The sequence below is a fragment of the Pavona decussata genome, unplaced genomic scaffold (assembly GCF_977016875.1).
Source record: "Pavona decussata unplaced genomic scaffold, jaPavDecu1.1 SCAFFOLD_135, whole genome shotgun sequence".
NCBI lineage: Eukaryota > Metazoa > Cnidaria > Anthozoa > Scleractinia > Agariciidae > Pavona > Pavona decussata.
In genome coordinates, this window is record NW_028145548.1 from 1,140,001 (window position 1) to 1,163,855 (window position 23,855).

A 23,855-nucleotide genomic window follows, 5' to 3' on the forward strand; every position below is an offset into this window, starting at 1 on the left:
CTCTTTGTGGAGAATCGGGACTCATAAACAAGTACAATAGCTTTGACTGTTTCCCTTAAGAGCGTCTTTCGGATGCTCAAATTATATTTAGACTAACAATCATGGCGCATTAAAAACTTTCTCTGTTTTCACATCATGTTCTCTTCGTGTGGTGAGTATTTTAAATAGATCACACGTTTGAGTTTGGTCTTTAGGCTGTCTGTTTTATTCTCTTAGACAACAAGGCTAAAATTGCGGCCTTGGAGGAGAAATGGACACAACAGGAAGGTAATTGAAATTGAATTCAGACTTTCTCTTGATTTAATTTAATTTAACTTATTTTTCGACGAACATAATTTATGAACATAAAGGTAATTTATTTCCAACAAAACTGGTTTATAAGACAAATATTGACATAGCTGGACCTGAGACTCGTATATTTGTATGCTCGTACTAGAGTCTTAAAAGGTATCTATTACCGCTTGTAGACAATCTAATGCTTTAAATACCCCCTTAACATGCATTAATCTCTCGAATGTTTGCTTCCAGCGGAAATAGAGGCGTTGAAGACAACTGTGGAAAACCTTACTGCACTAGTTAACGAAACTTGCTCATGCAAGAGACAGCCACCCCTAAATGTATGTTGAGCTCGGTTTGATTATTTGTCCGCGCAGCTTGAATGTTTTCAATCTTTGCTTTTCAAAGTTTTCAATGCAGGTTTTTTTATTTATTTTTCTTTTTTTATTGTTTGTTTCTTTCCGTTCAGGTCTCTTCTTGTCAGGAAGTAAAGGGAAGAGATCCGTAAGTTGCCACAGTTGTTAGTTCCTGTTATTGAAAAAAAGTAATAATTAAAAGCGTGCATGTCGCTTCTTCGTTTTTCCATCCAGAAGGATCGGACTTAACATGTTCTTATATTTATGTCAGATTTACCCTTTATTTTTAAAAAGTATTAATTGATAACCACTTGTTGCTGGCCTTAAAATCTCTTAAAACAAGGTCTCCTACGGACAAGTTTTGTAATTTTTTTGCAATAAGTTGTATATATAGATTGCATGTAGAGTGTATGAGTATCTTAATATTTTTAGAAACTTTATTTGTAAATGATTGCGTAATTCATTTTTTTGGCTGCGAGGTATTTTAATAACTGAACTACCTATCATCTATTAAGTGATACAGTTGGGTCCTGTTTGATTGCATCTTGTTTTTTTTTTTTTTTTTTCTTATTTCAGAAACTTTAAGTTTTTAGGCCTTTCATTGTCTAGATCGCTTTACAGTCGGTTACGAAACAATGACGAAAATCATATCTATATCCACCTAACGGTAGCGTTTTTTATGAGTGCGCCAATTTGCTACAACTCCTTGGGCATTAAGCAATTCCTCAGTAAGGTCTAATATGAGAAAGAGCACAGTTTGTTAAAGACAGTTGAATGTCAATTGTTGCCTTGTCTTCAATAATAGCAACTCTTCTCCTTTTTATCAGTTTTGAAGTAGCTTGTTAATAAAAGTTTAGTACTGAGCGTCAGATTAAACCAATATTAAGACAATTAATCCGTTCAAGCACATAAATTGCTGTATATAGCGATTGCCACAACCAGACCTTAACTTTGGTACAAGAAACCGGCGCCAAGCTACGGGAAAAGCACAAAAGGTTTGGTCAAGAGAGGATGGGCTCATTCTCTCCTGGCTTGCCTTACAATAGCCGATACTTTTTTTGGCAATGACAGAGCACACTGAAGCACAACGCCAGTTAAAAACAGAATTCAAGTCAGATTTTTAAGCGTTCCTCCTTTTTGCAGGCTAGCTGTGAGTGGTGTGTACAAACTGTTGGTCAATTCACAAGAGATTTCTGTTTACTGTCACATGGGAATCGACGGATGTGGTGATGGAGGCTGGACGACGGCCATGAAGATTGATGGCAAAAAGGTACACCTCTCGCTATAAATGTGCCACCTCGTAATTCGGCTTTTTTGGCAATAAAAGAGAATTTTTCTTTCCTTGCTTGCAGATGACCTTCCATTACGATTCCGACTACTGGAGTAACAATGTATCCTACAGCGATGTAGGAGGGGAGACTGGATTTGATGAAACAGAAACCAAATTGTCAACCTACTGGAGCACGCCCTTCTACAAGATCTGCCTCGGTATGAAAGTCCACGGGCAGGACAGGTTTATTGTGATAAACAAGCAGGCCAGTTCATTGTATGCATTGATCGCTGACGGGCAACACCGCGCCACCTCACTGGGACGCGTCATGTGGAAGAGTTTGGTCGGTGAACAAGGCTCCTTGCAGCACAACTGTAACCGAGAAGGGTTTAACGCTGAAAGTCTTCCTGGTGGTCCAAGAGCAAGAATCGGAATCCTTGGTAACAACGAAGACAACTGCGATACCTGTGACTCCAGAATCGGTTTGGGTACTGGAGGAGTCCATGACAACTCCAACACGTGTGGAAACGAGGCTAAATATGGAGGAGATAATGGAGACAAGCACATCAAAGCCATGGGGTACATCCTGGTGCAGTGAATGCTAAAGCTCACAAGCGAAGATGCCACCAAGTGTTAATTGGTATAATTAAGTGGGTTAAGGGATTGGGACTAGTAAGGGATTTGTAAGACAGAGATGAAATAAACACTTGCGTACAAGGTCAAAAAGGTTTCCTTTCTTTGATGATTTTCTCGTAGGTTATCGCATGCTTCAATGTAAGTGAGATGCTTCTTAAGTGCTAATAGGACACCTGAGCTAAAAGCAGAGAAAGACTCCCAAAAATCATTTTCAAACGTTACCAACACCATAGGAAAAGTAGTATTTTCATCGAAATCGTTGAACTTTAGAATTTTATCCATTGACCGGTCCGGCGCAGCTTTTACAGCATAACAAATGACATATTTATTTTGAATATTCCCACTTGAGGATTTTATCCAAACTGCATTTTAATATGGATCCATATTGAGAGCTAAAATTAAATGGCACAATGAAGGAGAAAAAAACGAAATATTTCCTTAACCTGGAAAATAGACACTATAAGCAAGGTATTATAAGCCAACTTAAAGTGGACGAAAATAACTTTATTACCTCGGATCAGGAAATATTAGCAGAAGGTGAATCTTTTTTTATAAATCTATATACATCCAACAGAAATGTACACAATTTAATTGACAGATATGATTTCTTTAAACATGAAAACGACACCGTCCTGTCAATGACGAGGAACGGAACAATTGTGAACTGAGGCCTTTTAACAGAAGGGAATGTCTTGCAGCCCTGAAAACCATGGAACAGGGAAAAACCCCTGGATCTGATGGGCTGCCTGCAGAATTTTATAGAGTATTTTGGACAAATATATCAAAGTTATTGATTAACGCACTTGATTACGCGCACGAAACGAGTCAGCTTTCCATCACACAAAGAAGAGGGGTAATCAAACTCATCCCTAAGAAAGACGCTGAGCCATATTTCATTAAAAAACTGGAGACCGCTTACTCTTCCCAACTGCGACTACAAAATTGCAGCAAAGGTTGTAGCCAACAGGCTGAAAAATGTTCTTCCCGATCTCATCAGAAGTGATCAAACTGGCTTTATGAAAGGCAGGTTTATTGGCGAGAACATTCGATTAAAAGACTATGTTATTCATTTTACCAAAGAAAAAAACATCCCAGGGCTATTATTATTTCTTGATTTCGAAAAAGCTTTTGACACGATTGAAAATCTCTTCAATACTTCGGTTTCGGCCCAAGCGATGTAAACTGGGTCAAATGCCTTTACAGCAACATAGAGAACTGCTTCTTAAACAACGGTTGGACAAGCAATTTCTTTAAAATTCAAAGAGGGGTCAGAGAGGGGTGCCGGTTGTCTCCATATCTATTTGTTCTTTCAGTTGAAGTCTTAGCCAAGGCTTTTAAAAGAAACAGCAATATCAGAGGAATACATGTTATTCAAGAGGAACTTAAAATAAGTCAATACGCAAACGATACAACTTTAATATTAAATGGTTCACAGGCGTCGCTCTCAGCTGCTCTTAACACACTCGACGATTTTGGAGAAGCCTCGGGTCTCAAAATCAATAGTAAGAAAACAGAAGCAATTTAGATCGGAAGAAATAGTGGAAAAACAGAAATTCTTCTTCCAGAAAGAAATTTTCAGATGGCAAACAAACAAAGTAAAATCTCTTGGCGTATGGTTTACGACAGACCCCGAAAACACTGTACTTTTAAACTATAAGGAAAAATTGGAAAAAATTAGAAATATTCTAAGCAACTAGAAATACCGTAGATTAACCTCAAGTTGGAAGATCACAGTTCTGAAAAGCCTAGTAGCTTCTCAAATTGTGTACGTCTTGGCACTCTTGTGCACAAACAAAAAAATAATGAGCGAGATTAACAAGCTCTTTTACTTGTTTCTTTGGAACGGAAAGGGCGATAAAATAAAGCGAGATATTATGATTAACAATTACCCAGCAGGTGGCCTGATAATGATTGACATATTATCTTCCTTTAATAAAGCGCTAAAAACCGCTTGGATAAAGAAGTACTTGGATACAAGTAATCAAGGTAAATGGAAACTTTTTTCGATCTTGAACTGAAAAAGTTTGAATGTACCCTACCTTTCACAAGCAACCTTAATAAGATAGACATAGCTAATATTTTCAAAACGCAAGACAGTTTCTTAAAGGAAATTCTCCTAATCTGGTCAGAAATCAATTTTGAAGAAAGTATAACAACAGAGAGGCAGTTTACAGAACAAAGCATATGGTACGATTCACTTATAAGGATCAACAACAGCCCTATTTTTTCAAAGAATGGTATCGTAAAGGCATTATAAAAGTTAAGCACTTAAGGAACAGAGAAGGAAAATTCCTCACTCCACCCGAACTTTCAAACAAATACAACATCAAGGTCCACCCCTTCGTATATTGTGGAATAATTTCTGCTCTTAAAAAGCTATGCAACACATTCAACCAAGAAGACCACACAAATGAAGGTAATGGATACGAAAGTTATTCGACAAAACTAATAAAAGCCCAAAAAGCAAGCAATTTGGTGTATGACAAATTAGTTACAAAGAAAAGTGACGCCCCTACTACAAGACAGCAAAAATGGATCCAAGACTGCAACTTAGGTCAAAACGAAATAGAGCGGGGCACGACCTACCAACCAGCTCATAAAATCACAAAAAGCACAAAACTCAAGGAAATTTCAATTTAAACTGTTGCACAGAAGAATGCCAACAACTGCTTTCTTAACTAAGATAAGAATAAAAGAAAACTCCAACTGCTCCTTTTGTAAAAAAAAAACCAGAAAAACTCATACACCTTTTCTGGTCCTGCCCCAAAACGGCGCTTTTTAGGGAGTGCATAATAACGCGATTAAAACTTTGTCAAATTATTCCCGATAGCTACTCTGCAGAGATGACTGTTTCACTAGGTCTGAGATCAGACTCTTCTAAACTTCAACGCCAGATCAACTTTTGTTTTCTTATTGCCAGGCACTATATCTGGCTCTGCAAAACAAAAGAATATATACCTCTATTGCAAGGATTTCTCAAATACCTAAAGACAATTTACAGCATACAAGTACAAGGTGAAACGAACAATTTTCTACCCAAACAATGGTCGTTCCTACACGATATCACATAGAAACTATCGTTTCAACTATAGCGTTATTCCCAACGCACCTGATATTCTCTATGTCTTTCATCCGTTAGCTTATCCTGCCTCAATAACCCTAATTATCTTGCAAACAGGTTTCTTCTGACGCAAAGGTGTACTTAAAGCATAAGAAACTTAAGAAGGTTTGTAAATAATAAGCATTGTCAACAATGTAAGCAATAAGTATTGTCAGTATTGTAAGTATTGTATTTATTGTTAATAATGTAAGCAGTGTTCAATATTGTTATTATTGTGTTATGTAAAGCAGATTAAAAAAAAAATTGCATTTTAAAAAGTAAGCTAAAAGTACTGTTTATCAGCTTTTACTTGAAAAGGTCAACTAGGATTTTTATCCATAGACTAAAGAGCTGGCAAGTATGATCAACAACGAACAGCAACCATCTGGGAGTAAACACGTAATACAGCGCGCACGCTTTGGCCACCATTGGCGGTCAAGACGATTTTTAGCGGTAGCTTACTTCTTTCCCAGAAACTTGATTTTGTTTCTGAATAGGATAGGTGAAGTGAATTATTACCGACATTACAGCAACAAATTGGTCTCTAAAAAGCCATTATGGGAAAGCTTTTGCCTATAAAGGTTGAGCATGCGTAGTTGTGCTTTGTGTTACTTTCCTGACACCAAAGGGTATTATTTTTGAGCCGTTTTAGTCTGAAATTCGGTATAGATTTGGACCAATATGGTCTTAAATCGGGTATGGTTTACAAGGGAAACACAACGGCCTATGAACGTATTTGTCGTGTCAACTCCAAATGAATAGTATAGAGAAAGAGACTCCAAAATCTATCACTCGAGCTGAATTTTCGGGTGAATTTTACCAATTCTTGACTTTGGTACTGATGCGAAGTTCATTACACAACAAGCCAGGTCTGAAAACGGGTATGGAAAATGGCATATTTTGGTCTTAAATAGGGACAGGATTGTTGTGTTATTGCAACAGTGCATTCTCGCGTCAATAAGAGCATCTGGGTTGTCACATCTCATGTTTACAAGGAGAGACAGGTCCTGTCAAGCAGGAGGGACAGGTCTTCTATCATCAACTGTTTAAAGATTTCATAAGGGCGTGGGAAAGTTTAAAAGTACACATTTTGGCCCATTGAATAAACATTATTGTTTTATACCTAGACTTTCACTCAACAAAACGAGTGCTGTGATTGGTTGATTCTTGGTTACGTGCCCCTAATCAAATACAAATGTATCCCGACCTGGATACATTTCTGCATTTGTGCCCCTCTCAATTTTTTGAAGGGAAAGTCTAAATATATAACAAAACTTGATGTATGGTCCCTCGGGAAACTAGTTAGTTTTGTGATTTTTCCCGAGACGAAGTCGAGGGAAAAAGAAACTAACTGTTTCCCGCGGGACCGTACAATAAGTGAATAATGTTCTTGCTTCACGGGTATATATTATGTACTCACAATGTGACCAGCTACCAGTTGGCATGATGGCTCAATTGGTAGAGCACTGCACCGGCATCGCAGAGGTCCGTGGGCTCAAATCCCATTCAAGCCTGAATTTTTTTCAGGCTTTCTTTTCGCAATTGCTTACAGTGCACCTAACCCCCATTTGTTTTTTTCTATTAAATAGATCTTTGCACCGGTGCGAAACATATTGCGCTATTTGGCGCCTTTTGCATTCAAATCTTGACTTTTATAGGCTGTAAAAGTTTCGAAATCTAGCCATCATCTGTCCCATGACGGAGCTAGTAAGGAACATGAGTCTATTCCTTACTTGACGTCACAAACTGCTTTGCATTGTATAAGGTCTTTGTGAAAATGCATGCAAAGCAGTTTGTGACGTCATGTAAGGAATAGACCCATGCCCTTTACTAGCTCGGTCATGGGACAGATGATGGCAGGAGCCATAATCAGTGATGGAGATCTAGACCGTAAGCGTGGGGTCCACGCGGCCCCATGTGTTGTACCAAAAAATCTATTTTTAGAAAACATTTCGCCACCCTTCACGTCAAAAACCCGCGCGGATACACGCAAATTTGCGTGAGGCTAATACCTTATATGGAAAATGGAAGAGAAGGTGAAGTTCGGTTTCGACAAAAATACATAATTTTTAAATACTTTCAATGTGAAAATAACATTTTATTACCCTGTACATGTTTAAGTTCCTCCCTCTTACCCTAGTAAACTACAGCTGTAAACTATAGCATTGGGGACAGCTCCAGGAAATTCTCCTGGCTGAGAAGGAAACATAAATATTCCCCGCGAGGCTGAATTATATATAAACTGAAATTTTATTTGAGAAGTCAGTTTCAACCATTTATTTCAAATTGGTGGTAAATCCTTGAGGAAACGAGTTAACCCATCGTCCCAAACGTTTTCTATGCGCTCCCTGGCAAAAATATTCGGCGCTTTCACCAAATTTGGTAAACAGTCATTTTACGAGTGTAATAAGCCGGCCAAAGTTTAGCATAAAAAACTTGTAATGCCGAGTGCCTGTGAAACAGGTAATGGTTAATCAAGATAGAGATTACCGAGCGAAAGGTTAAAAGAATTCAGTTTATTGGCAGAAATTACGTAGTGAAGCTAAAAGCTGTTGAATTGAGCAGATTTCGTTCACAATCAGTGCCAAATTTTTCAACATCAGTCAGAAGTGAATTTCTCGATTACTTCTTTTTGCCGCTTCTTGCTGCTTCTTATGACGGCTGTTGGCTGACTGCTTTCAAGAAGTATTACACGTAAGACTTGAGATTAATGTTCATTCGTTTATTAGTTGTTGAAGTCTATGGACCCCTATGGTCATCCAAGGGACAAGAAACTGCTGTAAACACGTTCTTACCAAACTCTTTTTTTTTCAAGTTCGCAGGATGAATTTCGTCAACATCAAACTAGTAACTTTAACATCAAATAAGCTAATAATTCGCAAAATGCCTCCAGCAGAAATTAAGAACTGAAGAGGTGAAACAAAGCTACTAGCAGACAAACAACAAGTTTTCATGCATGTCCGCGGGAGTGAAAACAAACATTAAGCTAAAATGACAGAAGAGATTTTTTACTTTAGTAAAGTACGTTTCTTGACTAAAACCCAGAACCAGTCGAAATGTTTCAACTTGGTGTCGGTCACAATGAAATGCATCCTCCACTGAACTGTTTTATATCCCGGCATCATTAGCTTATTTTTTTTTTCCTGGTTAGAAAGTCCATCCATGTAGCCGGTTGTTGTTTTGCCTCTTCCTTTGCGCGGCCAAGGAACTTGATTCCAAGCAGCAAAAAGCTCTTTTTCCAGTTCAACATGAGCAAGGAAACAGTGAAAGCTGACAGAGTTCAATAAAAAAAATGCGTAACAACTTTGCATCATCATAACTTTCCACATCTGTTTAGACTTTCTCCAACATTAAATGACTGAACTTTAGGCATTTTTTGGGTACTATTGCATCATACTATACTGGCAAAAGTGACGCGGAAAACAGCTGAGAAAAAATTCACTTAGGTAAAAAAGTCCTCATGTGTTTGAGGTGTAACCTTTTTTCATTCATTCAACTGTAGCAACGCACGCAGCGCCACCGTTTTTGCGCCTTTTTTTGACTTTACTGTGAGGGTCATGTGAGCAATATGCCGCTTATTCCAACTTTCCCCGTCTTCTTTCAATTGTTACCTTTTCGTTGTGAGAGTCTAATTTCTTAAATGTGGGAATCGAGGATATATTCCTTAGCAGAATTTTAAAATTTGGACGCCATTTTGAACGGGTAGAAAAAAACAGTCAATTCTCCCACGCGTGATCCAGGCAATTTACACGCGTGCGCGCACGCGCGTATGGTACAAATTTTTTCTAAAATTATATTTTTTGGTACAACACATGGGGACAAGCTCACAAGTCAAAATGGCATCTCGTTACAGTCTCCATCCCTGATTATACCTCCTGATGATGGCTAGATTTCGTAACTTTTAAAGCCTATAAAAAGTCAAGATTTGGTTGAAAAAAGGCGCAAAAAAGCCTCAATGCGTTTCGAACGGGTGCAAAGATTTACTTAAGCGAAAAAAATTTGGGGGTTAGGTGCACTTTAAGTTGCGTACTTACTTTCTGCTTTTTTAATGTTTTTCTGTGCTAAAAAGCTGAGAAAAACTTTATGCTAATGATAAAAACCATGAACATAAATATATTATCAATAGTTATCTTATCCAGTTTTTATTTATGTAATTATTTATTTATTTATTTATTCATTTATTGGGTTTCATTACCTCATATACAGGAGCCCGCTCATACATAATTACATAACAAAAGAAGAAAAAAGAAACAATAAAAAGTATTGTACTATAAACAAGATGGCAGGCACAAACGGAGACCATGTGGATCCATGCAAGGTGCCACCCGAATAGATTATTACACATTTATACATAATTACATGATAAGACAATTTAAAAAAACAATAAAAGGGGTTATACTTAAAGGGGCAAGGAGGAACGAGACCATTAGGACTCATTTTGCAAGGTGCCGCCCAAATAGATAGTTTTACAATCATGATCATGGCAGCATATATGTTTATCGAAAGGAAAAAAATTAAGGGTGCGCCATGAGTGGTGGCTTACCCACAATCGTAAAGGTGACCAAGTACACGGGCGTTCCGCATCAAATTGTTATACATCAAAAGCTTTGGGTGTAAAATCAAGGATTGATTTCTTTTAAATATCGAAAGAGCTGAAAATGTATGTTAAAACAGTGGACATGCATGCTTCAGTTGCTCCAGATCACAAAACAATCTACATGTCACTCCATCTGCCTAAAATCACCTCGAGAGGGGCCTGGGTTTCCGAAATTTAATAATACATTGCTGGATAACAAGGAAAACGCTGAAATATTCGAATGATATACCCGAAAAAAAAAAAAGAGCAAGAAAGACGGTTATTTGGGGACTGAATGTTTAAAATTGGAGATCAGATCTCTCACCATTGTGTTCAGAAAAGGAAAGTGTAAATTATTAATAAATATGCGAAAATCTGAAGTTAGGAAACTATCATATGATTTAGACGTGAAAATTGGCGAACGCAATAACCTTCAAAACGTCGAGCGCGATATATGAAGACTTAAAAAAAGGAACTCCAAATATTAACGCCGCATACGGACACAAAGGAAAAGTGGCAATGTTTCGGTCCAAATATCGATAGCTAGAAAAAGGAGAACGTCCAACTTCTTATTTCTTCAATCTGGAGAAATTAAATTAAAACAAGAAGACAGTTCCTGGGCTTGAATTGGAAAACAGAGAATTTATATACACACCAAAAATATAAGGAACGCAGTCTGAGTTCGATCGCTTCATCACTTTTCATCACTTTTAACAAATCTTTAATCAGTGAATGATGAACGCGATAAACTGAAAGGAATCCTAACCTTTGATTGACGTAAAGAAACACTTAAGTTCTTTAGCAACGGAAAATCACCTAGACGGATTTACAGTCGAATTTTATAAAAGCTTCTTTCATATCCTAGGAAATGATCTGGTGGACTCTTTGGACACAGACAATGTTAATAGACGCCTTTTCCGGTTCTTGTGGAACAATAGGCGTGACAAAATCAGAAGAGCTGGACTTTACCAGGAGTATGCCGAAGGTCGACTACGTATGGTTGATGTTGAAACGATGATGAAATCGTTACGTTTAGTTTCGATTCCTAGGTTTTTTAAACCAATTTCTCCGCGTTTTCAAGCGGAATTTCTACTGAATTGGGTCGAATTGTGATTTCCCACTGCAACTTGCAACGCAATGATTGAATCCAAAATCCCACAAAATAAAACTTTGTATCCTCTACATGGTCGTCCATCAAAACCGTGTGCTCATTCCTTAGGAATACAAAATTTAGCCCAAAGTGTATTGTATGATGATGGAACCGAAGACGTGACACGAAGTAGCCTAAAGGGTTATTGATTTTACCGAGTCTAAAGGTACGTGTAAGCAATTTGCATGATCTGAGCCAGTCCTTTCAGTATTTCGGATTATTACGTCTTGTTGAAGACATGTAATGATATGGCTTGATATTTTAACAGTGACAAGGAAGCAGTCTCATTGTGTACTTTTCTTAATCCAGTTAAGGAGGACTTAACCTAAATTTGAATGAAATTTGAAGAGGTTTTAAGAAGGGATAGAAAAAAGAAAATGAGTTTTGGAACACTAACAGACAGTTGATACCCACGCAAGAGCACCCCAGGTTGCTAGTGGACTAACTTGGTATCCGTCTATTAATTATTAACTACAAATTCTTATTTTAAAACTTCACCAATTCTTCAACATTTCTTATTTTTCTTAATTTAACCAATCCTTCTAGAAAAACTATCTCCTCCCAGATATACCCAAAAATCACCCCAAAATTCACAAAACACCCCACAACATAGATTTACGGGATGAACATGGAGTTTTTGAAACGTGAACGAGATATTTCCATTAAAGCCATGTAAAGTGCGGTAAAATGGCGTTTACGTTAAGTCCCCCCTTAACAATTATACGTTCATAGTACAAATGCTTGCCATGAAGCCAATAACGTCGTGTATGGTTTCCACAACTTATCCGATTTCTCAGTATTTTTTTTTTTTTCAATCTGAGCTGGTGTGTAAGTTTTATGGATAAACTTATTATTGTACATTTCTTGTTTAATACTTTTATTATTATTATTATCTTAATTAACTATTTACTCGCTCGTTTAATAAAGTTTCTGTTCATTCTTTTGCAGTCTTATAAAACAATTGTACTTCAGTTTTTAGATGTAAAATGTTCTACTTTAATAAAGTAAAACGATTCAAATCTAGTCTGACTCTGTAATGCAAAGTTTTTAACAACGAAGAGCGTCAGAAATATCACAAATTGAGTTCATGTAAGTGTCACTTAAAGAGCTTTTCCATGGAGCATTGACGGTCGCTTGGATTTTCATATTATTTATTCTCAATGCAGGATATTTTGACACCTTAAATCCTACAGGGTTTCGTGATGCTTTTTACGCAAAAGAGGACTTCCATTTTCTGAATGTTCCCGACTTGGAACATACACTGTATACGACGAACTTGGATGCACACTTGAGTGCCTCAGGAATCCTTCATGCCTTTCTTTGAACATGGGCTCATCAAAAGGAGCCAACGAAAAGCTTTGGTGCGAATTGTTGCCTTCTAATAAGTACATCAATCCCGAGGGATACAGAGAAAACAAAAGTTCGCATCATTTATACATCGAGGTAGGGCCAAAGGGTGTGTTATTTAAGCGAATTTCAGACGGGGTTTATGGGAGAATCTAATTGTCGGGGGTCGCGGGTAAATTGTCGCGCGTTAAGGTTAGGGTTAGGGTTAGGGTTTAAAAGTTAGGGTTAGGGTTAGTGTTAGAGTTAGCAACAATTTACCCGCGACCAGACAATTTATCCGCGATTCTTGACTATTTTAATCTGGCTACTGGATGTGATTGCAAACCTTTCCTATTGTAAACAGTGTCGACTGGGGCATTTAGCAGTACAAGTGACATTAACACGTCTTTGACCTACTGGAAACCATCCACTGATAATTAAAACAGAGACACATGTCAAATGATTGCCTAAAGGTGGGGACCGCGTACTTTGCAACAAATTCTAGCAATTGAAGGGGAGAGGCGGATGTGGGGGTTAGATTTATTATGAACCAATGGGGACATTTCTTCTGTTAAAGATTAAGGGGAGCTTGTTAACTTTTTTATTTTTCAGTCAATCGGTGTAGACATACCAGTTAAGAATAGGCTAAACTGGTTGTTGAAGTATCTGTTTTTCTTTCAGAGCCAACGTCTTGTTCTTTCTTCACTTCGGACTTTAAGTGTTCTATGTTCTAAATTTCCGTTTTATTGCTTTTTTCGTCATCTTTCTGAGTGTATTTATTAAAGGCTATTGTGTATTGTCAGTGTTGTACGTTTTAGGCTTTAAATAAAGTTTGAAATAAAGGTTTATTTAAAAAAATACTAAGTGAATCAGCCATATTTTCACATAGGATCACTGCAATGACCTGTAATATCAAAGGAACAAAGTAATTTGACGTCAAAAAGCAACATATGACGTATTTTGTGAAAATATAGTTTACCGGCGAGGATTCGAATCCCGGTCTCCTGCGACCTGAATATTTCAATCAATGCCTTGACGCAGGAGATCGGGGTTTGAATCCTTGCTGGTAAGCCATATTTTCTTGTAATACTTTATATATTGTTTTGTTTGGCTTAGCAACCATGAGGTTTTGGACAAATACCCCATCAACGCTAGGCCAATAAAAACTCTTGAATTGTCTAATACATGGATGCGATTTTTAATAAGATCCGATATTGATTCCAAAATTCAAGATTTCTTAACAGACTGCAAAGCTGTTATCCCTTGATTGTTCGAGGAAAACCGAATTTAACAAAACTCAAGAATCTGGAAGATACCGTAAAAGTTAAGTGATACCCTTGTTCATTGTACTGTTTTGATTGTTCTTTAGGCTATAAGTCTGTTGGATGCTACAACGACACCTCGGCACGAGCAATCCCAAGTTTGGAAGGATCTGATCCTATTTTAGATGGATCAGATTATTTCCGTGGCTGCAATGAGAAAGGGTTACAGCATGTTTGCAGTTTAGAATGGCGGTTGATGTGCGGCCAGCGCAACAGCACCAAAGACGTTTGACAAGTACGGTAAATCTCACGATTGTGAGGATGACGGTGAAGGCGGACCGTGGGCCAATCTTGTCTATTCTTTTCTTTAAAATAATTAATAACTACAACACAGTCTAGCGTTAGAGTGCATTGTCAATGTACGTGAATTCACAGCATACAAGCCAAGTGGCCGATTTGGTGTAGTAATATTTAAATGGTTGTTGGTTATTTGTTTTCTTCTCTTTGATTAAATAATTTAATACCGACAATAATTTACGACGTACAAGAGACAGAAACTACGTAAATATATCTTCATACTAAGAGAATCGAAACTATTATAATTATTATTATTTTTTTTAATACTCAACTTTATTTCAATTCTACGTCATGTTAACATTCCTTTCATTTAAGTATTTTTTTTTTACCTTTATATTTGATGAGTGATAACACATATGTATATATGCAAAGTAAAACAAACATACAAACAGTATTATATATACAGCCAAGGAAAATTAAAAGATTACAATTTACATGCACTGTCAAAACACTCTCTCTCTCTCTCTCTCTCTCTCTCTCTCTCTCTCTCTCTCTCTCTCTCTCTCTCTCTCTCTCTCTCTCTCTCTCTCTCTCTCTCTCTCTCTCTCTCTCTCTCTCACACACACATCTACGGAAGGCTACTTAGACGCAAAAAAAAAAAAACTAATAGTAATAGTAATACAATTACGATTGCTTGTACCTCAATTAGAGCATTGATCAACTACCTATAACACTGATTAACTTTTTCCATTTTTTTAAATGATAAGTTAATTCATCTCTTTTCCTGGCAATATGGAGCTCAATAGAATAAACTCTCTTCGTTTTGGCAATGAACCCTTTTAAGGAAGGCTTGGCGTTTTGGCATTTCCGAGAATATATATAGTATTTACCCAACAAGAGAATATGATTGATTAAAGTAAAATCGTCCTGAATGTCGAATTTCCCAAAAATTAGATCAACTTCCTTTAATTCGCCAACGTAGATATCCTTATCTCGGAGCCAGGACAAGACATGTTTCCAAAATTCACAGGACTCCTTACAGGAAAAGAGTAGGTGCTCGATGGATTCGTCCTCTTTTTGGCAGAAAGTACATAGCGGTGATTGCGTAATGCCAAACCGAAAGAGCTTTTCATTTGTAAAAACAATTCGATTTAGTACTTTGTACTTTGTACCTTTGCTATGGCATGTTCCATGAGAAAAAAACAAATTACCCCTCCACTGTTTCTTCCAAATATTTTCCACGTCACGAGTACTATAAGTTTCCTGCAAGAAACAGATATCCGCGCCAGATTTACTGAGCCAATTGAATATGGCTTTCCGCTTTTCAAAGGTACGAATCCCTCGAACATTTAAGGACAATAATTTAAAATTAAAATTGCTAGGCCCCATGTGACTGAGAGAAAAAGACAATAGTACAATGGAAAAAGCTGAACAAAAAAATACAGTTTTGTTTAAAAAATACTAATGAAGTAACAATGACAACTAAGAATTGAGGATGTAAATCAGATTTTGACACGCCCAAATAGCCATCAGCGAAAACAAGAGAAAAAAACACAAACAGAAACAACATACGTAAAGAACTGCACAAGGAAACAAAATTTAAATTTAAATTTCAGAGGGCAACAAGGAAAAATATCCCGAGTGCTGCCCTGACCAGTCTTGGCCGCTTAATCAGCAAGGCCGGTGCGCAAAGGCTCCACTGCACCTTATTATAGTATTATAACAGAGTAAACTGAAACGCAGCTTATCTAAAGAATAATTCTAAATAGCATAATATTCAAACTATAAACAGTTCAAAGTTTATGAAACAACCTTTCCGTTAATTATTAGCTTGTCGGGTTCTGATTTACTAAAGGATACCCTTAGCCCTTTCTCCTTGGCTTCTTTGAGCTTAGGCATCTTCTTGCGCCTCTTCTCGATTATTTCTTGTGGAAAATCTTGAAGTATCATATATTCAGTGTCTTTTAGTTTGAAGCCTTGGCTGAGAATTCTTTCTCGATCTTGGAACCGCAAAAAGCTTGCAAGAATTGGCCTGGGTTTACCATTGATGGACTTACCGACCCGGTGTACGCGCTGGATCTCTATAGTGTTACTTGGGTCATGGAAGCCGAGCGCCGTTTCCAAAAAATGGTTTAGGACCGTCCTTGTGTCAAGGGCTTCACCGCCTTCTACAGCGTTGACTTCTTTCTCTGGAATGCCAAAGAACGTTAGGTTTTCACGCCGACTGTACGATTCAAGATAGAGATGCTTCATGTGTAGCTCGTTGATCTGCTTTTCCTTTTCCGTGAGTTTACCTCGCAGCGCGGATACTTCGTCATTTAAATTAGTGAGCCCAGCGTCCATTGTGTCAATCTTCGAATCCATCATGCATGTCTCACCTTCCAATTTCTCCACAGTCGTTTCTGTCCTGGCAAGTCTAGAAGAAATGTCCCTCAAAGATAGCTCAATGGCATCCAGTTTCTCTTGTTTCTTTAGAATCATATCCAGTACTGGTTTAATGTCCTGGTTATCCGGTGTGTTTGTCATACCACGAACCGTTTCTTCTTCGATCTCAGCGACTTCAATTTCACACCTTCCGAAGTCGCTTTTCTTAGTTTTGGAACGTTTATCTTTCGGTGAACTCGATTCTGTGGAACTCGTACTACTTCTCTCGGATCTAGTGCGCTTTGATGATATATTTGTCTTTTCCATTGAAAGGCTACGCTCAAAAATTAAAAAAGGCCGCGGAGCCTTGCAAGACACGACTATTCGGCAGCCATGCTCGTTCCAGTCCATCGAAACTATTATTGCGCAAAAAAGGAAACATAAAAGTATGAATTAAATGACAAAATGAAGGAATTAACACATCATTGTTGGTCTAACTCTATTCATTAAAGTTACAGTTGAGTAACATTTTAGTCCTCCGAACAACAACAAATAATCAAAGTAAATACAGACCCAGCAATAACAATGTTAAAAATGAAATTCACGTTGGTAAACTACTCAACGGTAAGTTGAAATCGCCTGTGTTCCTAATCTATAACATTTTTAGTAATTTGAAGACAAGTATTCAATTTGGCACTGCCACAAAAATCGACAAAAACTGAACAATTTTCAGTTCAGTCTTCCCAACCGCTTTGCGCCTGGCTCCCTCACAAGTTCGAAAGCTTATGATGATGATTTCTTTAACCGTTAAAATGGGCACTGATGGTTGATATTGTGTTACGAAAGGAAATATCATATTTGTTTGGGGGTGTTATATTTTTGTTTCAATGCCGATGACCTCTCTGTAAATTTGACATCTGTTAATGTTTTTTCTTCAGATTTTTTGGGTAGCCTCTAGCAAAGAGTCGTGATTTAAATTTTTTAACATTATCCTCAAATGTTGTTTTTGAGGAGTTTGTTTGTACGAGTCTTAAGGCTTCGCCCTTGACAAATCCTTTTTGACCCTGGTCGGTGGCTAGAGTAAAAATGCGTGTATTGAAAGGTTTCAGTCGGCTTGACATGTGTTTTAATATCCAGTATGGAATGACAATGGGATCGATTACCTTTGTGCCGTAAATTTGATTGTTGGATGATATGTGTAAATGTTTGCTTGTTCAATGAACCGTTCTATATCGTGTTTATCAGTGTCCCACAAAGAAAAAATATCGTCAAAGGTTTTACGACGCTTTGACTAACAATTTGTGTTTCAATGTTGGCCATAAAAATGTTCGCAAAAGCAACGGCCATTTTTGTGCCCATGGCTGTACCATGGATTTGGAGGTAGTTCTTTCCATTGAATTGGAAAGAATTTTCTTTGAGAATGACTGTTAGCACTTCTCTCAGGTATGGGGTGCGAATGGGGGGGGGGGGGGGGGAGGGGGGTTGTTGCTGTGAAAATTATCGTATGCTTTGGATACTGAAGTTATGCCCTCCAAGTGTGGTATATTTGGTTATAGGCTTGTAACGTCCATTGATACAAGGAATGTATTCTTGTTGACTTTCGCTTTTTCAATGAAATTGATAAAGTCTGTAGTGTCTTTAAGATAAGATGCTTGTGTTTTAGAGCACTAATATAGAGAGGTTACACTTCAAAAAATGTTTTCATTGTTAGAAGTCGTGCAGGTCTGTCACCCCTTGCTATCTCCTACAGACTTGTACTGTACAAAATCAAGAGAGTCTCTTGAGAAATAAACGCTAATTACACAGCATATTCTGTTAACACTGAGGGTAGAAACCTACCCCATTGTGTATTTTTATTTTAGACTAAAACCGTATGAAAAAAATACAACAAAAATTACAAAAAATCCCACTTAAATACCTCTTAGAAAACACAACCCATAGCTTGAGCCTACATCGAATCGAAATTACAGCAATCTGACTGGCTGGCAAGGACCAACCAGAATCCACCATTTTCGATTCTACCATCCCCACATTATTGGCTAAAGCCTATAGAAAAAACCGATATTGCCATACTGTCTGCGGAACGGAATTGAGAATAACACTCTAACTTTCCCCATCAAAAATCTTCAAATAGCAACTGACGAGAATCGTAAGATTCGAAACCGAGCTCTTGCTTGCAAACTCGCATTGCTTGCTGAAACTTACAAGGGAGAAAAACTTCGATGATCTTTTGGTATCACACACGGACACTGAAGTCCTTTGAACACAATCCAACTGGATTACCAAAAATCTGGATGCTCGAAAGAGTATGACGAGGATAGCGAATTATCAGACGAAATACGACTGAAGCTACCAACTGCCTCCCAAAACTGAAAAAGAAGAAGCTGTAGAAGAAGAATAACAGAGCGACGCCAAACGAAAACGAAAAGCTGAAGTTGAAGTCAAATCCTCAACGGAGGCAGAAATCAGAAAAACGGAGGAATCCATAAGAAAACTAAACAGACATTTGGACAAGTGAAGACATGTCCTAAGTCACTCTGTTACAACGCGCGGGCAAACATCCTGCCAGACGAATAATTTAAAAAAGACATTTAGGCGGTTAAGCAATTACTACTGCCGCCTTGAACAACAACAAAAAAAGCTTTAGAGAGATAAAACAAAGGCTCGCCGTATCGACAGTCTGAACGAGAAAGGCTTGTCAAACAAATCCAGAAGCAATTCGCCGACGGCGGACATTGCAAATCTGTCAACTCTAGCAGCCAATTTAGAGCAACAGTTCAACAATCTCAAACCAAGAATGTCACATCCACAGGGAACTGTGAACAATAAAGATGTTGAAAAGTACCTTGGTCTGTTTTCTGAGTGCTCTCACACTAACGTAGACGGAAAAAGCGAAAGTAAGGGTAAAACACACATTGCAAAAGAGCAAACAAAAGCATCAGTTGCACTAGAAACCTATCTTTAGGAGGTTAGCAAAACCAAAACTTGCCACGCAAAGAACTTCAAAAGTTAAACGCTATCAAACGTCCCAGCGACCTAAATTCAAAATAAGGGAACAAGGGAAGCACACTTACTGTCATGGACAAACAAGATAAAATACAAGAAGGTCAATGTCTTGAATAATTACAGCCTATTTCTAAAACACCAGCGTGACTTTATCAATTTCATTGAAAAAACGAAAGTCAACAAGAATACATTCCTTGTATCAATGGACGTTACCAGCCCATGTACAAATATACCACACGAGGAAGGCATAGCTTCAGTATGCAAAGCATACGATAATTTTGATTCACAGCCAACAACCCTCCCATTCCACCCCATACTTGAAAGAAATGCTAACACTCATTCTCAAAGAAAATTATTTCCAATTCAATGGAAAGAACTACCTCCAAATCCATGGTACAGCCATGAGCACAAAAATGGCCGTTGCTTTTGCGAACATTTTTATGGCCGACATTGAAACATTGTTAGCCAAAGCGGCGTAAAACCTATAGTTTGGAAACGTTACATTGACGATACTTTTTAATCTGTGAGACACTGGTAAACACGATATACAACGGTTCATTGAACAAGCAAACTCATATCATCCAACAATCAAATTTACGGCTGAAATCTCAAATGGTGAGACTACATTTCTGGATACAGTTGTATGCAAAGATAATCAATTCCATCATCATTCCATACTGGATATTAAAACACATTTTAAGGGAGAACTTAACATAAACGCCATTTTACCGCACTTGACGTGGCTTTAATGGAAATATCTCGTTCACGTTTCAAGCAATCTAAAAACTCTACGTTCACCCTTGAATCTATGTTGTGGGGTGTTTTGCGAAGTTTTGGATGACTTTTGGGTATATTTGGGAGAAGACAGTTTTTTTAGAATGATTGGTAAAATTAAGAGAAATAAGAAATATTGAGAATTAGTGAAGTTTTAAAATTAGAAATTGTAGTTAATAATTAATAGAAGGACACCAGGTTAGTTCACTAGCAACGTGGGGTGCTTTGCGTGGGTATCAACTGTCTGTTACTGTTCCAAAAATCATTTTCTTTCTTCCATCCCTTCTTTAAACCTCTTCAAATTTCATTCAAATTTAGGTTAAGTTCCCCCTTAAGCCGACAGAAACCTTTCAATACACGCATTTTTCCCCTAGCCACCCACCTGGAGTCAAAAAAGGATTTGCTAAGGGCGAAGCCCCAAGACTCCCACGAACAACTCCTCAAAAGCATCATTTGAGGATAATATTAAAAAATTTAAATCACGACTCCTTGGTAGAGGCTACCCAAATAATCTGACTGAAAAAATTTTATCAGATGTCAAATTTACAGAAAGGTCATCGGCATTGAAGCAAAAAGACAACACCCCCAAACAGATATTTCCTTTCGTAACTGAATATCAACCATCAGTGCCCAACCTCAAACATGTTTTAATGGGAAAATGGCACTGAATACAAAACCAGTCTTTCCTATGATGAATCTTCAAAGAGCCACCTTTAATTTCCTTTTTAAAAAAGGAAAATCTCTAAATGAAATGCCTGTCAGAGCAAAAATATAAAGGCGTTACACTTTAAAAATGTTTCCATTGTCAGGAGTCGTAAAGGCCTGTCACCCCTTGCTATCTCCTAATGAGAATAATGAGAGATACCTTAAACTGTGCTTTCCATATGTAACGGCATTCAACATATAGGGATTATAAAACCTAATTGCAGAAGTGTAAACTACAAACTGATACATCTCTCCCGCTAAATTAAGCCAAACTTCCATGTTCCATACACAAAATGTCTAGTACAATGGACTATTGAATTTAAATTAGTGGCCTCGTGGCCAATGTAAGCTACTTGCGGCGCAGTTTTTCTATAATTAATATGCAGTTAAGAAATTTGCTGAAGAAAAGTGTAAACTTTAAGTACCTCTACCCTATGTGACTATTTGTTGCCGGTCTTCGATCTCCACTTAAACAAAACATGACGTGATATGTTACTCAACGTAACAGCAAAATTTGTGAAGTAGAAAACGTGGCATGTGATAAAATTCCTATGCGACTCTTTCTAATCATCACTTCAATTTTTTAATAATCTGCACCACCCCTTTTTATATTCACTGAGATCCATTCCTTAATTCAGTTAAACTACTATATTATTGAAATGGTCGCGTTGAATAAGGTGTGGATAAGATAAATCCAGTGGTCTTAGCTTTTTGTTATCGTTTTATGTTTTTTACTGTACCAAGATGTATCCCATTGCCTTGATTGCCTTATTCCCGTTATCAGAGTTAAAATAGGCGCTGTTGCCGCACGTGTTGGAGACATCAAGTCTTCCCGCTGTACCAAACCCGATTCTGGAGTCACAGGAAACGCAGTCGTCTTGCTCGTTACCAAGGATACCGATTCTAGCTCTGAAGTTGCCTCCTCCGTAACACATACTGTTAAAACCTTCCTTGTTACAGTTAGCCTGCAAGGAACCTTCAGATCCAATCAGCGTCTTCCACGTGTCACGACCCAGTAAGGTTGAGTGGTATTTGCCGTCGGCGATCAGTGAAAACAACGAGCTAGCGGTCTTATTTATGACAATAAAGTTGATCTGCTGGCCAATCTTCATACCGAGGCAGATCTTGGAGAAGGAGGTGTTCCAGTAGGCTGGTAACTTTGTTTCTTGCGTGTCGAACCCAGTCTCCCCTCCTGCAACGTTGAAGGTTTTCTTGTTGCTCCAAAGGCTGGACTCGTAGTGGAATGTACCCTGAAAAAAATTTAAAAAGAAAACAGACAAAACCAAAAATGCCGATTAGTTGCATATAATGGGACTCGAAATAACTGGGGAGTAGTAAAGATAAGGATTACTGACACGGATGTATCGGTATGGTGAGGAAGAGAAACAAATTCCTGCCTCGCAAAGGCCTCGCTAAAATTATCAGTGAAACTCTTTGTTTACTTCATTTATTACGATAAGTAACTAATATTACACTTGCAAAACTGTATTAGGTGAATACCCTATAAAAAAAGGGGGTAATTACCATCCGCTATTGTTGCTTCACAGGTTTATTATTTTTCTTGGGGTGCCTTGGCGGGGCAGATTCTGTGTTAACACATTCATAAACGGGGTAATTATGTCATTATTGCCATATGGCAGCCATCTTGGATTCGCCAAAGCCACTAAAAGAACACTAACGGACCACATAAAATTGTTTCTAGATAAATACCTACCCCCCTCCTCCCCCACTCCAATAATTATGATCTAATCTTACTTTTATTGGTAATCCAAGTTATGAGGATTGATTGACTTCCATAAACATTTGACAAACATACCTTGCTGCCATCAATTTTCATAACCGGCGTCCATCCCCCATCTCCACATCCAAAATCTCCCATGTGACACACAAAGGAAGTTGGTTTTGAATCCAGGATGAGTGTAACCACTTGGGTCGTTCTCCACCTGTTAAATATTCTTAACATATTAGGGTCGCGTTCTATTGACCGTATTCCGGATTAAGAATAAGCGAAAAAACTGTTACATTTCTTTTCTTAGGTAAATTGTGGAAGACGTATATACAAACTTTCGGTGATAAGCTTTAATTTAAGAGCCATTTTGTATTCCAGTAACTCCAAAAACCTCTCATAAGGGATTTCTAGTAATATTTGTACGTATTCCTATTCCGGAATAAGGAAAATCGAGCGCACCATAGGTCGACAGAAAAGCGAACAAATTTTACGAAAAGATGCTGCTCATCTCTTCTACCTTAAGGGCCCCTCTACCTTTCTTTTGAGGCCGTTGTTAGCGAAAATCTGTTTACTATCACTCAACACATGTTTGGTCATATCAAATCAAATTTGTTCAATATTCATGTGTAAGAGTGGTTCAATCGTTGAAGTCATTGGGCAACGCCCATAGTCATGTGACCCAAAAGAGGTGTAATGGGGCAAAAAATTATTTTGAAAGGCGACCTGGAATTTTCTGGAAAACAACGACGTTTTCAACTTGAGAACGGGACAAATTTTTCACAAAATTCTTGTTGCTGCTTACATTCTTGCCACCCGATTTTGTCTTTTTCCTCCTCTTTCTTCCTTCAGCTTGACATTTCGAAAACAAATTCACAGCAAAACAATATGTATGATTCGGGTACAAATAAAAATAAACTGAAAATATCAACCAAAAAGGTGCGAGTAGATCAGTAAATGAGCGAACAAAACATTTTCTAGCGAAAAAGCACATGAACTCATCGGTCGCAAAAACCGGAAATAAAATTGTA

At 37.8% G+C, this 23,855-nt stretch overlaps 3 protein-coding genes across 5 annotated transcripts in view; 2 read left to right on the forward strand and 1 right to left on the reverse strand.

Moving 5' to 3' along the window:
• The window catches only part of LOC146467550 (putative skeletal organic matrix protein 5), a 3,081-nt gene extending 376 nt beyond the window's left edge, over positions 1-2,705 (forward strand). Inside the window, exons 2-6 of the mRNA XM_085125848.1 lie at positions 217-267; positions 529-617; positions 746-780; positions 1,776-1,902; positions 1,985-2,705. Of these exons, the coding sequence (XP_084981974.1) occupies positions 217-267; positions 529-617; positions 746-780; positions 1,776-1,902; positions 1,985-2,500 (818 nt within the window). The 3' untranslated portion in view covers positions 2,501-2,705. The remainder of the gene's footprint in view (positions 1-216; positions 268-528; positions 618-745; positions 781-1,775; positions 1,903-1,984) is intronic.
• Positions 1-23,855, forward strand: part of LOC146467549 (putative skeletal organic matrix protein 5) — a 76,718-nt gene that overhangs the window by 22,710 nt on the left and 30,153 nt on the right. Inside the window, exon 1 of one of the 3 annotated variants that reach the window (XM_085125857.1) lies at positions 220-267. The exons of 1 other annotated variant lie outside the window; for it this stretch is intronic. The gene's annotated coding sequence lies outside the window, so the exon portion shown is untranslated. Of the gene's footprint in view, positions 1-219; positions 268-552; positions 618-23,855 lie in introns of those variants that run through there. One more of the 3 variants, XM_085125858.1, reaches the window with a different exon arrangement.
• On the reverse strand, positions 21,821-23,072 carry LOC146467551 (putative skeletal organic matrix protein 5). The gene is made up of 2 exons (XM_085125859.1): positions 22,915-23,072; positions 21,821-22,348 (listed from the first exon to the last, which is right to left on the reverse strand). The coding sequence occupies exons 1-2, from the start codon at positions 23,059-23,061 to the stop codon at positions 21,830-21,832; spliced, it is 666 nt and encodes a 221-aa protein (XP_084981985.1). The 5' UTR covers positions 23,062-23,072; the 3' UTR covers positions 21,821-21,829.